At 40.6% G+C, this 17,239-nt stretch overlaps 1 protein-coding gene across 1 annotated transcript in view; it reads right to left on the bottom strand.

The window, feature by feature from the left end:
• Positions 1 to 17,234, bottom strand: part of LOC115275942 (zinc finger protein 260-like) — a 100,296-nt gene extending 83,062 nt beyond the window's left edge. The window contains 1 exon segment of the mRNA XM_029919670.1: positions 17,074 to 17,234. Within this exon segment, the coding sequence (XP_029775530.1) occupies positions 17,074 to 17,151 (78 nt within the window). The 5' untranslated portion in view covers positions 17,152 to 17,234.
• Positions 17,235 to 17,239: the final 5 nt, after the last annotated feature.

The raw sequence follows: 17,239 nt of genomic DNA on the forward strand, positions 1-17,239 counted from the left end.
ACCATTTGCCAACAGCAGAGACCAACACTGAGCCCCCAATATGGCACCACTTCTAGTGGCAGGTTGATTGCACTGTACTTCTGTTGCGGAAATAGCAGTATTTTTTTCTTACTGGAATAAACTCCTTTCTGGATATAGATTTTCTTTCCCTGCATGCAACGCTTATGCCAAAACTATCATCTGTGGGTTTATAGAACACTTTATCTACCATCACAGTATTTCTGATCAGGAACTTACTTAACAGCAAATGCAGTGCGGTAATGGGCCAAAGCTCATGGACTTGCCATATTCCACCCCAACCTTAGTGCCGCTTTTTCACAGAATAGTGGAATGGATTTTTGAAAATTCAATTACAATGCCAGCTAGATGGCAATAACTTGCAGGATGGGGTAAGGTTTTCCAGGAAACTGCATATGTTCTAAATCAGTATCCAAAATATGGTGGTGTTTCTTCCATAGCCAGAAATCAGGGAGTGGAAAAGGGAGTGGCATCACTTACTATTATCCCTAGTGACCCACCAGCAGAATTAAAAAGAACATTTTTTTTAATGTTTATTTATGAGAGACAGAGAGACAGAGCATGAGCAGGGGAGGGACAGAGAGAAGGAGACACAGAATCCAAAGTGGGATCCAGGCTCCAAGCTGTCAGCACAGAGCCCGACATGGAGCTTAAACCCATGAACTGCAGGATCATGACCTGAGCTGAAGTTGGTTAATTAACCAACTGAGCCACCCAGGTGCCCTCACCAGCAGAATTTTTACCCCCTCCCCATGACCTTATGTTCTTCTCTGCTAGAGGTCTTAGTTCTAAAAGGAAGAATGCTTCTGCCAGGAGGCACAATAATAATTCCATTGAACTGGAACTTAACATTGCCAGCTGGCCATTTTGGGCTCCTTATGCCTCTGAATCAACAGGTAAAGAAGGGAGTTACTGTGCTGGCTGGGCGATTAGTTCTGATTACCAAGGAGAAATTGTACTGCTACTCCACAATGAAAGTAAGGAAAAGTGTGTGTGGAATATAGGAGATTTCTTAAGGCATGTGAAAGGATAATTATTTTTTTCTTTACTCACACTTCTGACAGCAAATGTGTGGCTTTTCCACACAAAGCAATTCTAACACTAACTACACAGTATTAGGGCAGACCCCACAGGTTAAAACTCAGGCACACAAGAGACTCCCTCTCCTCTGCCTTCAGATGCCAAGTTAAGTCCCAGGTTGTCACCTGTACTTTTGGCCAACTCACACTCTTTTCAGTTTTTATAATTTGCTAGAACAGCTCACAGAAGTTAAGAAAACAGGTTACTTATTATTGCTGGTTTATTATAAGGAAAACAACACAGGAACAGTCAAAAATAGGTTTCTTGAAGAAGAAGCACTTCTCGATACCACAATATAAATACTCTGTTTCCAGCCTCCTGTCCTGCAAAATTCAAATTCAAGACTGCAACATCAACTCTTACCTGAATTTGCAGCCTGCCAGCTGTCCTACAGATTTTATGCTTGCCAGCCCCCACAATCATGTGTCGACTCAGTAAAATAAATCTCTCATTCTTAATATATATAATATACTGATTAATGCAACATTTATAAAGTTAATGAGTGGTACACTCACGTTCATACAAGCATTACTCACCATAGCCAAAAAATAGAAACAATCTAATGTTTATCAACAGATAAATGGATAAATAAAATGTGATATATACATATAATGGGATATCATTTAGCTTTAAAAAAAGAAGGAAGTCAGGTGCACCTAGGTGGCTCAGTCAGTTAAGCATCCAACTTAGGCTCAGGTCAGGATTTTGTGATTCATGAGTTGGAGCCCCATGCTGGGCTCTGTACTGACAGCTCAGAGCCTGGCGCCTGCTTTGGATTCTCTCTCTCTCTTTCTCTCTCTGCCCCTCCCCCACTCACACTCCGTCTTTCTCTCTCAAAAATAAACATTAAAAAAAAGGAAACCTAGTCATATGCTACAACATGGATGAACCTTGAGGACAATACACTAAATGAAATAAGCCAGCACAAAAGAACAAATACTGTATGTTTCCACCTATGAGATATACAGAGCAGTCAAACTCAGAGATATAAGTAGAATGGTGGTCGTCAAGGTGCTTGGGTCAGGGGAGTTATTGGTTCATGGGTACAGAGTTTCAGTTTGGGAAGATGAAAAAAATCCTGGATGGTGTGATGGCTGCACAACAATGCAAATGTACTCAATGCCTTTGAACGGGACACTTAAAAATGTTTAAAATGGCAAGCTTTATGTTAATTGTATTTACTACAATTTTTAGTAAAGGGAAAAATTAAGGAATTAAAAAATAATTACACACCTTTGTGTCATCCCCCTTGGAGCTTTATTCTTGGCAATTGAATCTGCTCTTGGAGTTTCACAGGATATTTTGGGACAGGAGGTTTTTTTCTAGGGCAACAAAATGGTCCATACTGGCAACCTTACTCATGCAACACTGTCTCCATGTGTATGTGTCTTCCAATTCATGTTTTTTGGGTCTATTTAAAACTATGGACACACGCAAAGCATTTTTCTTAGTTACAACATTAAATACAAGCCAATATTAAATAACAAGATAGAAATGACCATAGTTCATATATTTATACTTACTTGATCATAGTCTTTAAGGTACTGTGTTAGTCTGGGCCCAATAAGGAGACTGAAATCACAATGTAAGTTAAACAACAAAAGTTTAATATAAACATTATTAAACTCTGATTGACATGTGGCTAAAAAACATAAACCATGGCTGAAAGATAGTACCCAAGGAAGATAAACTTGGAATGGACTCTTTCCCCAAATCCAGGGTTCAGACCTCATTAGAGAAGATGCAGTCCAGCATAGGCTGGCTACCAGAGATTCAGAGATATCAGAGATATCAGGGATATCCAGGAGACTGAATGACAGAGGAAGAACGTTGCTAGCTCCCCCAGGCCAGTCCGTGTCAGAGGTCTGCAGTCAGTGAGCAAGTTGGAAGCAGCCCTCCAGAGAGTAGGAGGGGCCTGGATATAATCCCACAAGAGATACAGTGTGCAGGAGTGGCCAGGAGCACAGCTGGGCCATGTGTAAGCCTGCAGAGAGAGTGGTTGCTGGACATGAACCGCCTGTGGTACAGGTGAGGAACTGGGCCACTGGTGGAGGGAGGAGGGCGTCTGTGCAGTTTTCAGGTCAAGCAGGAAGATTATTGCTAGATCAGGCCATGACTGCAAGATTGCTAAGAAAATGCACACTCTGGGCACGTGACTGGCTAGAGATCCACCCAGTGTTCTCACTGACCTAACAGGCAGCAGCTGGAAACAGCATGAGGGCCCCTCCTCCTTTAAAAGCACCCCCCACCAGACCCTGTGCCCTCTACCGAAAATGCTTAACATTGTGGTCACCATAAATGAGAGATGCTTGAAAGAAATCTGTCCCGTATTACAGAGCATATATTGAAGGATTAATTTGGAGCTGGGAGGCAATAAATTGGTAACTGTCACAGGTGCTTTATTCCTCAGAGTCTCTAACTCATTCAGTCATGTTCTGATGTTCCCTCCATAATCCTTTCTAATTTCTGCATTTGGCATGGCTACTCTCCCTCCTACGAAATTACTTTTTAATGATGTCTGAGTTCATTGCTCTGCTAAAACAACAATGACTAAATCATGTCTCTTTATATTTGAAAATTAAATTGTCTAATCTGTAATTCTTATTTTACATGAAATGTAACCACAAGAGCAGTAATGTCAAAGAATACTTTAAATCTATTGATATCAGTAATTAATTAGAGCTGTCATATTAGTAATTAATTAGAGCTGTCAAAATAGGAGCAACTGTTTTCTTACTTGCACATCTACATCTGTTTACCAGAACAATGCTAGTAATAAGTGCAGCCAAGTCTTTGGCAACCTGCTTGCTGCCAGTGCTATCCATCAGCTTTTTACTCTCTTCTGCTCATACATTTATTCCCAGAAATTCAAGAAGCTCCCTCTCTAGAGGCCAGAGGCTTTTGGTACTGAATTCCCTCTGGCAAAAGGTCTTCAGTGTAAACACACCATTCTCTTTCCCTGATGTCTCAAATTGATGAGTCCCAAACAAGAAAGATGATGGAGACACCAATTCAATGTTTTTTTTTTTTCCTTTGAGACTCTGTGCTTAGCATGGAAGCTGCTGTAGGGCTTGATCTCATGACCCTGAATCATGACCTGAGCTAAAATGAAGAGTTGGGCACTCAATCAACTGGGCCACACAGGTGCCCCGACATCAATTTTAATTCCCACATAAGTCCCATAGGGAATTAGAAGTTTAGAAATAACCTCACTGTTTGTGAGCATTTTAAATTATCTTAATTTGATAATACTCAGTGCTAGCAAGAGGATGGGACACAGGAACTCTCAAGACGTCTACCATGATAAATTTGGCAATAACCTTATGTAAAATGAGCACATCCTCTCGCTCAGTAATTCCACTTATAGCAATTTATCTTGGACATAAACTCTCCCAATTCAAAACTGGTGTTTGCAAAAGGATGTGACTCAAATGTAGTTTCTAATAGTCAAAAGAAGGAAGGGAGGAAGGGAGGGAGGAAGGGAGGAAGGAAGAAAGGAAGAAATTGTCTTCATCTACATCACTAGGAAACCAGTTAACTGTATTTCTTAGAAGCCCGAGGACAAACTATACAAACTGAACTTTTTTTTTTAATTTTTTAATGATTTTTATTTATTTTTGAGAGACAGAGAGAGTGTGAGCAGGGGAGGGTCAGAGAGAGAGGGAGATACGGGATCCGAAGCAGGCTCCAGGCTCTGAGCTAGCTGTCAGCACAGAGCCCAACGTGGGGCTCGAACCCACAATCGTGAGATCATGACCTGAGCCGAAGCCGGATGCTTAACCGACTGAGCCACCCAGGCGCTCCCAAACTAAACTTTTAATATGAAAAATCCCAAGTATACAAAAGAGAATAATAGTATAATGAATCCATGTTTAACCATCATGCACCTTCAAAAATTATAATTTGGCTATGTAACTGAACCAATGTGAGTACCCGCCTTGGTGAATTGCAAACTACACCACACTGAATTGTCACACAAAGAAAAGTTTATTTGCAGCAAATAAGGAGATCATGGGGAATAACTTCCAAAGCCATGACTCCCCTTTGAGCAAGGGTGGATGGGTTCCTTTTATGTAGGTTTAGGATTAATATTTAGATAGAGAAGCCTTGTTATCATATGTAGAGGTGGGCATAAGGACCTTGTGCATGCACCTTAAGGTAACATTCCTATACACACATTTTATGTTATATAAATGAAGTTCATGCTCCTCCTTGGAGATTTTAATATTACAACTAGGTAAAGGTAGTTATTGGTCATCCTGGAGGTCATGCCATCATCCATCTGCACAGGTGTGAGTCAGGGGTCACTCTCAAACTGGTCTGGGCCTGCCAGCCTCGTCAGGGCAGTTGCTATTACTCCAGGGTAGGTTTCGCTTTCCACCTGCTTTAGTTAAGAGATAAACTGGAAAGAAGAGCTTAAGGAAAACTGTGAAACAAGGGTAGGTGAGTACAAGCAGGTGCGCAGTGTGAGAAAGAAGCCCACCGACCCAATCAAAGGAGGGTCAAGAGACTCAGAGCATGGTGAAGCAAGGCATTAGTCAAGCTTCTTGCAGGAATGGGTGTCTGATGGACAGGCATACTGGGGGCAGTTACAGTAGGCAATTTAATTCCTAGCATGTAAGTCCCTCCCCTGGTTCCTCATTGGCTGAGTACTACAGAGTTACAGCATTACCTGGCGTTGCCTTTGCCCATGTAAGGCCAGAAAGTTACCTGATTAGAACAAACGTACATTTCCTGAGGTGATGCAGACTTTCAGACCCTCTTTTGTTTTTTGGTGCATGCTCATTGCAAAGCCCACAAAAATTAGCCCACAAAAGGGAGAGGGGAAGAAGAACCAGAAAGTGAAGTGTCCAAGTGTTTCGGATTCCTGTGTGTGTGTGTGTGTGTGTATGTGTGCATGTGTGTGTGCCGGGAGAGTTCATACATCTTTCCAGTAGATTGTAAACCTACTATTAACTAAACAGCATAGCTTTTATTTGGTATTTCTGAAAATGAACCCTCTTCCTTTCTTCTCACAGCAGTAGAGGTTGGGTCTTGGGGTCTAGCTGGTGACAGCTAATCTTGTTTCATCTATTCTCTCACCTTTTCTTTCTTATTTCTTTAGAATAATCTGAAACAAACAGCAAATCACGCCATTATATTATTTTACCTATGGGTAGTATGTATCTCTAACAGATAAGGACCTTTAAAAACACATAATAACATTGACATTATCACACCTAACAAAAATTACAATAATTCTTTAGTATCAACTAAAACCCAGTTTATGGCTTCCAGTTGTCTAAAAAATGTGGGTTTTTAAAATGGAAATATATTTGACATATAACATTGTGTAAATTGAAGGTGTACCACATGTTGATTTGATACATTTATTATTGCATTAGGATTGCCAATGTAGTGTTAGCTAGCACGTCTATCACCTCACATAATTATCATCTCTTTTTTATGGTGACTGTTATAATAAGATCTAGTCTCTTAGCAAGTTTGATGTTTATAGTACAATATTGTTATCTATAATCACTATACTGTGCATTAGATCTCCAAGACTTATTTATCAGGTTTACTCCCTTCAGCAACATCTCTCTTATTCTCCACCCTCCAGGCCTTGGTAACTGATAGAGTAGGCAATTAGCTAGGTAAGAACAGGGAACAAATGCTTTCCAACTAAAAAAAAAAAAAAAAACAGGCATAAACTGAGTTCTAAATGGCCAGGGAAGACCCTGGAGGATATATATGATTCTTCCCTATAACAGGCTTCCCTACAGTAACCAATAGCTTCATTATAATACTTTTACATTGCAGTTTTGACTCCCCACCTCTGCAGGGGATGGCTGCCATGGCAATTCCAACAAGGACCACACAAGGCCAAAAACTTCCCCTTGAGAGCTTGGTTCTGTATTCTTTCTTGGCTGAACTCAACGACTGATCTTGGTGCAGAGGCAGGGAAGGGATACACAGATGACAAGAACCACCATTTAATTGTTCCTACAAGTTAAGCATTTTTTAGATTCCTTATTGGAAATAATATCATACAGAATTTGTCTTTCTCGGACTGACCTACTACCTCAGTATCACATCCTTAAGGGCTATCACAGTGCGGGATTTCCTTCTTTCTCATGGATGAAAAATATTTCACTGCATATATACGTCTTCTTTCCCCATTCATCATTGATGGACATTTAGGTTGTTTCCATATCTTGGCAATTATGAATAATGCTACAATGTTCATGGAAGTGCATATATATTGCTTCAATATTGTTTTCATTTTCTTTGGTTATGTACCAGAAGTGGAATTGCTGGATCATATGGTAGTTCTATTTTTAATTTTTTGAGGAACCTTCATAATACTTTTTATAGTGGTTATACGAAGTTACATTCCCACCACCAGTGAGTAATGGCTCCTTTTTCTCCATATCCTCACCAACAGTTACTTCCTATCTCCCTGATGATAGATGTAAGGTGATAGCTACTTGTGGCTTTGATTTACGTTTCCCTGATGATTAGCCATGTTGATCACCTTTTCCTGTACCTGGTGGCCATTTGGATGTCTTCTTTGGAAAGCCGTCTATTTAGTTCCTCTGCTCATTTCCCACTCCCAACATCCCTGCCATTTAAAAAACTATATTGATTTTTGTTAATGAGTACTGAGTTCTTTACATATTTCAGATATTTACTGCTTACCAGTATATGGTTTGCAAATATTTTCTTCCATTCTATAGATTTCCTTTTCATTGTGTTGTTTCTATTGCTTTGCAGAAGTTTCAAGTTTGATGGAGTCCCATTTACTGATTTTTGCTTTTGTTGATGAAATCAAGGTTTTCTATTACTTGAAACCAAAAGCACTGTAACTGATAAGTTCTCACTATACTTATTCATACTTCTGCTATATTATTTGTTGCTTATCATCCCAACTAACTTATCTTCCCAACTGGACTATTCACTCAATGCCTCAAGCTTATCTTTTTTATCTTAATCTTTCTAGTTTCTACCAATGCCTGACACAGACAAGTTGCTAAATAAATATCTGTTGACTATGTGACTAGTTCTACCTTTTATATCCTGAGTACAGGGATTAAGGAGTTTATATAAAACAGAGTTGGTGTCCTTAAAATGTAAAGGAAACCACAATACACTGCAGTAAAATAAAATAAAATAAAATAAAATAAAATAAAATAAACAAAATAAAAGTAATCAAATGAAACATCCAAACCAGTATAAAACATATTCGGTGGTGATCGTTTGTGGCTGTATGCATACTTCTTTCCTGGTCACTTGGACACTAGAACATTTAAAAAAAAAAAACTTTTGCTTTGATCTAATTTTAGATGTACAGATAAATTGCAAAATAGCATGGCATACCTACTTACCCTTTACTCACTTACCTCTGTTAACATCTTATATGACCATGATACATTTGTCAAAACTAAACAACTCACTGAAGTACAGACTTTATTCAGAATTCCCCAATTTTTCCACTAACATCCTCTATCTGCTTCAGGATCCAATTCAAGATACCATGTTGTCTTTAGTTGTCATGACTCTTTATCTCTCATCTGTGATGGTTTCTTAGTCTTTGACTTTTATGACACTTTTTGAAGAGTATTGGCCAGGCACTTACAGCATTTCCCTCAATTTTTGTTTATCTAGAGATTTATTGTTCTGGTCTTTTCCTCTTCTTCTTTCCTAATGTCTAAAGCTTTCTGGAAATTCTTTTTTTTTTTTTTTAATGCTTATTTATTCTTGACATTGAGGGGGAGAGAGAGGGAGAGAGAGCAAGCACGCAGGGGAGGGGCAGAGAGAGAGAATGAGACACAGAATTTGAGAATCTGAAGCAGGCCCCAGGCTCTGAGCTGTCAGCATGGAGCCTGATCAAACTAACTGTGAGATCATGACCTGAACCGAAGTCAGACACTTAACCCACTTAACTGACTGAGCCACCCAGGCGCCCCTCCCTTTTTTTTTAAAGTAAACTTTACCCCCAATGTGGGGCTCAGACTCACAACTCCAAGTCAGAGAGTTGCATGCTGTGGGTGCCTGGGTGGCTCAGTCAGTCAAGCATCTGACTTCAGCTCAGGTCATGATCTCTGGTTTGTGGGTTTGAGCCCAGGGACGGGCTCTGTGCAGATAGCTCAGAGCCTGGAACCTGTGTCTCCCTCTCTTTGTGCTCCTCCCACTCCCATGCTCTCTCAAAAATAAATATACATTAAAAAACTGTTTAAAAAAAGAGTTGCATGCTCTACCACCTAAGCAAGCCAGAGGCCCCTCTAGAATTCTTTTGTAGTAATAATAATGCCTTACAAATGCAGGACATTTTATGGTTTACAAACCAACATCATACATTCCTCTAATGATTGCTACCTTCATCTGGAGAAGTGGCTCAGAAAGAATGTTTCTCCCCATGTACAGGAAGGCCTTCACAGAGAGCTGGTGGAACAAGCAAGCTGAAAGCACATTAGCACCTGTTGGAAGGAAGGCCGGACATGAAGTCACTGAACCGGATCACGCCTGAAGGGAACTAGGCTTGAATTTGTGAAGTACCCTCACAGAGTCAGATTCCTGACCTACATGGGTCTACATGGTTTCTAAAATCCTCCATTGTGTATTTATTTCATTTACCCTGCTAATTCTGCACTATTCATGCTAAAAACTCACAGCTAATGAAAAACCAAAGTTGCCTTTTACTGTACAAAAAAGCCTTTTATCTTTCTCTGGGAAAGGCCCTCTTCAAAAGGCCAGTGGGGCATATTGGCACTAACTTATCCCATCAGCCTGTTACTTTTCTCCTTCCTTCCATCCTTTATTTCCTTTCCTTTTTCTTTTTTTTTTTTTTTTTTTAGCAATCTCCACACCCAATGTCAAACATACAACCCCGAGATCACAAGTTGCATGCTCCTCCAACTGAGCCAGCCAGACACCTCTGCCTACGTTACTTCATGGCGAATTAACCTCTTGGGAGCTACATTCCTTGTTTCACAAAAAAAAATCAAGGTGCATTAGTGACAGCAGCAGAGATGAATAAACCAGTCATGCACTATTTTCAGACCAGGGTACAGTCATAACACTCAGCCAGGTATGCTTGGGGAGAAGGAGGAGAGAAACTGGGGGGAGAGGAAGATAGATGGAGGAAGAAGTGCCAAGAGGAAGACTTAAGGACAAGCAAAGGAAGTTCATCCATCCACGAACATTTCTTGGGTACTTTCTATGTATCAGGCTCTGTGATAGATTTTGGAGATAGAACAACGTAGACATGGACTTTGTTTTCAGGGAGTTTAAATTCTATTTAAGAAATAGAAAAAAAAACAATTATTTAATCATAATTGTAACAAATGCTTAAAAATACTGAAGTGGGTAGCACACCAAATAACCAGAAGGTAGCAGGTCAGGGTTCTCCAGGCAGGCTAAAATAGTTGATGAATTATTAACATATACCCGAGTCTAGTCAGGCAGATTTGGAGAGTTTTTACAGCTGTCGGGAGTTCAGTGGTTAGAAACTAAGCCAAGGAAATCTGAACATCTATAGTCAGGTGAGGCCCATCTCTAGAATAATCTGAGTGGAAACAGACCTGGCTAGGTGCTAGGTGGATGGGCTCCTATGAACTGGCCAGCCTGCAGTGGGACGTGTTCTCTGAGCTCTGCCCTGCCTGTTTCAACCAGTGGGAAACACCAGTCCTGTGAAGCACTCGGACTGCCCCGCTCGCACTCATACTCACTGCACACTGGCCAGCTGAGCTGTCCTGGCACCATTTCTCATCTATTCCATGCATTCCCCAAACAATATTCACCGAGGCCTACTATGTGCCAGGCCACATGCCAGTCTGTGAAGACAGTACGGCGCTGCAGAAGGAAAGGAGCTTACCATTTCACTTAGAGGTTCCCAAACACTCGGCTCACAGCACCTTTAGGCCGATAGAAATTCCTGTCAGTTCCCTTTGTTTAGAAGTTAGGTTCAGGGCGCCTGGGTAGCTCAGTCAGTTGAGCGTCCAACTTTTGACTTCGGCTCAGGTCATGAATCCACGGTTTATGGATTTGAGCCTCATATCGGGCTGTGAGTTGACAGCCCAGAGCCTGCTTAGAATTCTGTTTCTCCCTCTCTCTCTAAAAATAAACAAATGAAATTTTTAAAAAGTTCTTAAAAAAAAAAAGTTGGGTCCAAACAACTTAAGTATTTGTATCTAAACGACCTAATAGCTGTTTGAAGATAAAGCTACAAATGAAAAGAAAATGTCATATTTTTATTTCATTCCAGGATGTGTGGCTGCTGGGCACTACACAACTCCTCATTCCTTGAAATCAGATTGGACACTGCCACCCTCATTTCCTGTTCCACAGTGATTTTTTGTGTGGTTCCAGCTTTTTATCAGAGCTCTTGAAAACCCAGCTTTGCCGAGATATATCATTCAAAGAAATGCAATAGAAAAGAAACGTCAAATCGTGAACTGTCTCTACTATCTCTACTCACATGTGAGATGTCAGACAGATGACCTGTTTCCTCAAATATTTAAAATATCCTGCTGTACATATTGTGTAAGTGCACTGTGGCACCCCTACACCTATTTCTTGATTTAGCAACAGATCTATGCTTTGCTTTAAAATGTCTAAGCCCACTTCTCAAACTGAGAGAACTTAAGCATGCATCCAATAAGGTATACATCTTCACACAACTGCAAGCCTGCGTACCTGCAGCCTGCCTTAGGAGAAACTAGGGTGGAACTGGAAGCATGCCGGAAAGACTACCTGGCATCAACCTTAAAATAAAACAGCCAGTTATTTCTATCAGCAAAACAAATTTATTTGGCAATAGCAAAGGGACTGCAATTTGGGACAAACAATAGGCAAACCACAGGCAAGTCTGAAGAAACAAAGGAAAGGTCAGCTTTTATTAGGCTTTTGGGAAATTTGGGGAGATTTGTTTTGAACAAAAGTTCACCGAAGAAGAGTAAGAGTTTGCGGTCATGGTGGTTTCTCACTGGCCGCAAGCAGTGGTTAGTCAGCATGTTGCTGGACAGAGAGGGATCTTCCTTCTTTTTTTTTTTTAATGTTTATTTATTTGTGTGTGTGTGTGTGTGTGTGTGTGTGTGTGAGAGAGAGAGAGAGAGAGAGAGAGAGAGAGAGAGAGAGAGAGAGAGCGTGGGCGAGTGAGCGCATAGGCAAGAAGCTGAGAGAGAGGGAGGCACAGAATCTGAAGCAGGCTCCAGGCTCTATCAGTATAGAGCCCGATGCAGGGCTCGAACTCACAAACTGCGAGATCATGACCTGCACTGATGTCAGAGCCTTACCAACTGAGCCATACAGGTGCCCCAGATCTTCCTTTTTTTCTTATAAGCAGGAGATAAACTCTTATGTGACTGTGCCCTCTTTTGTCAGGATAATTCTTATCTTCCTTCTTCCTGGTGGTCGTACAGGCTGCAAGGAGTGAGTGGTACCTGTGTGAAAGTTTCCCCTTCATGGCTTCTGAACTCCATTTTATTATTTTGTTTCCACACTTCATTTTAAATGAGGTGTCCTTTACTTATTTTCACTGGCAGAGAATTCTACAAAACTGATGCCAAGTCATCTAACGCCGTCGTCCTCATCCCTCCCAGTCCACCTTTTAAACACTCAGGTGGGTTGTCTTACTTGAGGAGTCTGGCAAATAGCTTTAGTTAAAAAAACATCTTGGGCGGAGCGTCTGGGTGGCTCAGTCAGTCAAGCCTCTGACTTCTGCTCAGGTCACAATCTCTCGGTTTGTGAGTTCGAGCTCTGCATCGGGCTCTATACTGACAGCTCAGAGTTCAAGTCCACATCGGGTTCTGTGCTGACAGCTCGGGGCCTGGAGCCTGCTTTGCATTCTGTGTCTCCCTCTCTGTCTGCCCCTCCCCTGCACATGCTCTCTCTCTCTCTCTCTAAAAAAAACAAAAACAAAAAACAAAAAAACAAATTAAAAAAATTTTTTTAAAAGACATCTTGGGGGGAAAAACGTAGACTCTTGAAACACACTAGAAGATTTCTATTTTTAAAAAATATTTTATTTATTTTTCAGAGAGGGAGAGAAACAGAGTGTGAGCAGGGGAGGGTCAGAGAGAGAGGGAGAGACACAGAATCCAAAGCAGGCTCCAAACTCTGAGCTGTCAGCAAAGAGCCCAGCTCAGGGCTTGAACTCACAAGTCGTGAGAGCATGACCTGAGCCAACGTCAGACACTTAATCAACTGAGCCACCCAGGCGCCCCTACTCTAGTACATTTCTAAAATAGGTTTATCTATCTATTTATTTAAAGTAGGCTCTACACTCAATGTGGGGCTTGAGTCAAGACCAAAGATCAAGAGTGGCACGCTCTACTGATTACTGACTATGCCTTCCAGGTGCCCCCTAAGATAGGTTTATCATACCAACTCTTGAAAAGTAGAACACTCACACAGAGAAGTATTACACAACCATAAAAAGAACAAGATCATGTCATTTGTGACAACATGGACGAACCTAAGGAGCACAGTAAACCTTGGATTGTAACTTGTTCTGTGAGAGTTCCTCACGACGAGCAAACATTTCTAATAAGTTTTAACTTGATAAACGACCGATGTCTTGCCATAGGAGTAGTACGTGACTCCAAATACATGATCACGACTGAGTCAGTGGTTCTTCTCCCTCTTCTCTCTCTTTTGCTGCAGGATTGTGGATGATCATCTCTCATGCTCCAATGCTCTGGCTCAGGCCACAGTGTTTGGCAGAAATCAGTGATTTTTCAGAACACTGGAAGGTGCCCACAACTGGCACCAGTGTATTTTTGTCACTTCAAAGCACCAATGGACAGTCCTTTGCTTTTCCATACACGAGTAAGCTTAGGAATGCTTTGTTTCATTCTAGGTCAGGCCACTTACAGCTATAGACCCTTTCCTCTGCTGCACTATTGCCAATCACATTAAATACAGTATATGACAAGAGTTTATTAATAATCTACCATGGTCTATATCCATGTGAGTGTATACAATGGCCCCATGCAGAAGAAGGTTGAAAAGAAAGACAGTAAGAAGAAGGAAATGTTTACAGCAGAAGTTAAGAATGAAATCATCATGAAGTACAAACAAGGTATGCAAGTAGCCTAAATTGCAAGATTTTATAAGAAGCCTACGTCTGCATCTTGTCTGCAGAGGAGGAGGAGAAAAGGCAAAGAAATGCCTCAGTTCAAATGATATTAGGGAGATGTGTAAAATGTGGGAAACAGTGCGAAATTTTGTAGAAAATAACACTGTAGCAGCATGAGAAATTAATCTGTTTAATAACAGTGCAATGTCACATTTCTGTGAAATCTTCAAAAGGAGGCAAAAGCAAGTGTCATTGGATAGGTTTCTTGTTAAAGTTGCATGAAAAGAAAAATATTCCATTGAGCCAATAGACGGCAGAGAATCCATTAGTGACAGTGAAAGTCTTCCTACACAACAAGTCTCCTCTCTCTTGTCTCCCTCACACACACGAGGAAAGGTTTTCAAAGGTAAGTGCAGGTTAATTTGTTTATTTTGCTTTATATTTTGTATTATATTACAGTATTGTAATCATTTTTATATAAATATTTTTGAATTGTAGAACAAATTATCTGAGTTTCCATTATTTCTTATGGGAGAATTTGCTTTGATATACGAGTACTTTGAGAAGGGTGCCTCAGTGGCTCAGCTGGTTGAGTGTCTGACTTCTGCTTGAGTCATGATCTTGCATTCCATGGGTTCGGGCCCCACTTGGGGCTCTGTGGTGATAGCTCAGAGCAGGGAGCCTGCTTTGAATTCTTTGTCTCCCTCTCTGTCTGCCCCTCCCCTACTTGTGTTCTGTGTGTATGTGTGTGTCTCTCTCTCAAAAATAAAAATAAACATAAAATATATTTAAAAAAGATATACAAGTGCTTTGGATTACAAGCATGTTTCCAGAATGAATTATGCTCATGAACCAAGGTTTTACTGCATTAATGCTAAGTGAAATAGTCAGATTGAGAAAGACAAATACCATATGATTTCATTCACTGTGGAATCTAAAACACAAACATACACACACACACCCCAAAACAAATAAATAAGCAGAATCAGACCTATCAACACAGAAAACAAACTCATGGTTGCCAGAGGGGGTAAGGGAGTAGATGGGCAAAATATGTGAAGGGGAGAGGGAGATACAGGTTTCCAGCTATGAAATAAGGAAGTCACAGGAATAAAAGGCACAGCATAAGGAATACAGTCAATGATATTATAGTAGTGTTATATGGTGCCAGATGGTAGCTACACTTGTGGTAAGCACAGCATAATGTTTAAACTTGTTGAATCACAATGTTGTACACCTGCAACTAGTGTAATTGCATCAACACAACATTCAAATAAAAAAATTGATAATAAAAAAATTGGTTGTCTTGCCAACAGAAGTTGAACTTGAGCGTCTTAGCTTCTTGTTGTTTGTGGTACTCGCACACAAATTGCTGCAAACCTACTTTGCTTTATGACTTAAAATATTTCAATCACTATCTTGCACACACACACCCCCACAAAATAGAACTAAAGACGTCTGCTTCAGTGATGAAAATTTTCCATATTTTCATAGGGGTGTGAATAACCGGGGTAGACAATCAGGCAAACTCATTCGACTGTGGAGAGATGCACGGAAAAGTGACAGAGTAAAACATTATCAGTAGAAACGAGATGGACACAGGACTGTTCATTGCACAATTCTTTCAATTTTGGGGGCATGTTGTAAAACATCCATGATATGTACCTGAAACTGAAATTAAAAACCTACTAAAAAACAAAATAAATAAAAACTTGTTTAATCAAGGTCAGGAAAAAAAAAAAAAAGAAAACTAACATCCAATGACCCAATCATTATTCTCCTGGGTATATTCTCAACAAAAATGCACAAACATAAATCAAGAGACATGTATTTTAAATCTCACAGTAGCAGTGTTATAATGAGCAGAATTCTATTAGCAAAATGAGTAACATTCACAGATACAAAAATTGGGGGGAAAGCCCATTCATGCCCTTAAATAAATGTCAAAGATAATTTTGTATTTTATGTTTAATAATTGCATGTCAAATTATGTAATGGCTTGTGTCATTTGACCATTTGTATACAAATAATAGTTGTAATAAAAACCCAATTCGGGACAAAAACATATTTTATGTGGTTTTATTTTATTTATTTTTTTTTTGAGAGACAGAGACATCCGAGCAGGGGAAGTCAGAGAGAGAGGGAGACACAGAATCCAAAGCAGGCTCCAGGTTCTGAGCTGTCAGCACAGAGCCCTACGCCGGGCTAGAACCCACAAACCAAGAGATCATGACCTGAGCCGAAGCCGGACGCTTAACCGACTGAGCCACCCAAACGCCCAAACAAAAACATATTTTAATAAAAAAATAAAATGTCTATAATAAAATGTTGTAAATCCTTAAATTAAAAATTAAAGATTTGGGGCACCTGGGTAGCTCAGTCGGTTGAGGGTCTGACTCCTGATTTTGGCTCAGGTCAAGATCCCAGGGTTCTGGGATCAGGCCCCACATTGAGTGTGAACCCTGTTTGGGATTCTCTCTCTCATTCCCTCTGCTCCTCTCCCACGCTCGCGCGTGCTCTCTCCCTCTCTCTCTCTCTAAAATAAAAATAAATAAATAAAAATTGAAGACTTATTTTAAAATTAAAATTAACTCTACACCAAAGATGTGTTCATTACACTGTGTATTAATGATACTTAAAAACAAAACACCAGAACTAAGGAGTGGATCGGTTAAAGCGGAATAGAAGGAAAATACAATAAATCTGTTAAATCATAAATGTAGTTGTTTTGAGAAGAAAATTCTTTAAATTGGTAACTGGTTCTCTAAATAAGAAGTATTTAGGTGTGCCTGCGTCCTTCTTAAACAACCTTTTCTCTCCTGGACCCCCCTCCCTTTTCCTACCAGTAGTGGCTGAATCACAAAACTCCCGTTCGGATTAAAGTTGCCTGCGCGTCGCGGACAGCGGAGGCTCACCTGGAGGCTACGATGTGAGTCGTGTCCAGTCCCCGGACGCTCTAGTCTACCAGCACCCAGCCGGCCGCCACCTAGCATCCACGCCCGACCGAACCCTACTTAGCTCTACTATTGCTCCGCCCTGCGGCCCTCCCAGGGCTCCGTCTCGCTCCCCGGCGGTAGCGCC

The sequence above is a fragment of the Suricata suricatta genome, chromosome 13 (genome assembly GCF_006229205.1).
Source record: "Suricata suricatta isolate VVHF042 chromosome 13, meerkat_22Aug2017_6uvM2_HiC, whole genome shotgun sequence".
NCBI classification, from domain to species: domain Eukaryota; kingdom Metazoa; phylum Chordata; class Mammalia; order Carnivora; family Herpestidae; genus Suricata; species Suricata suricatta.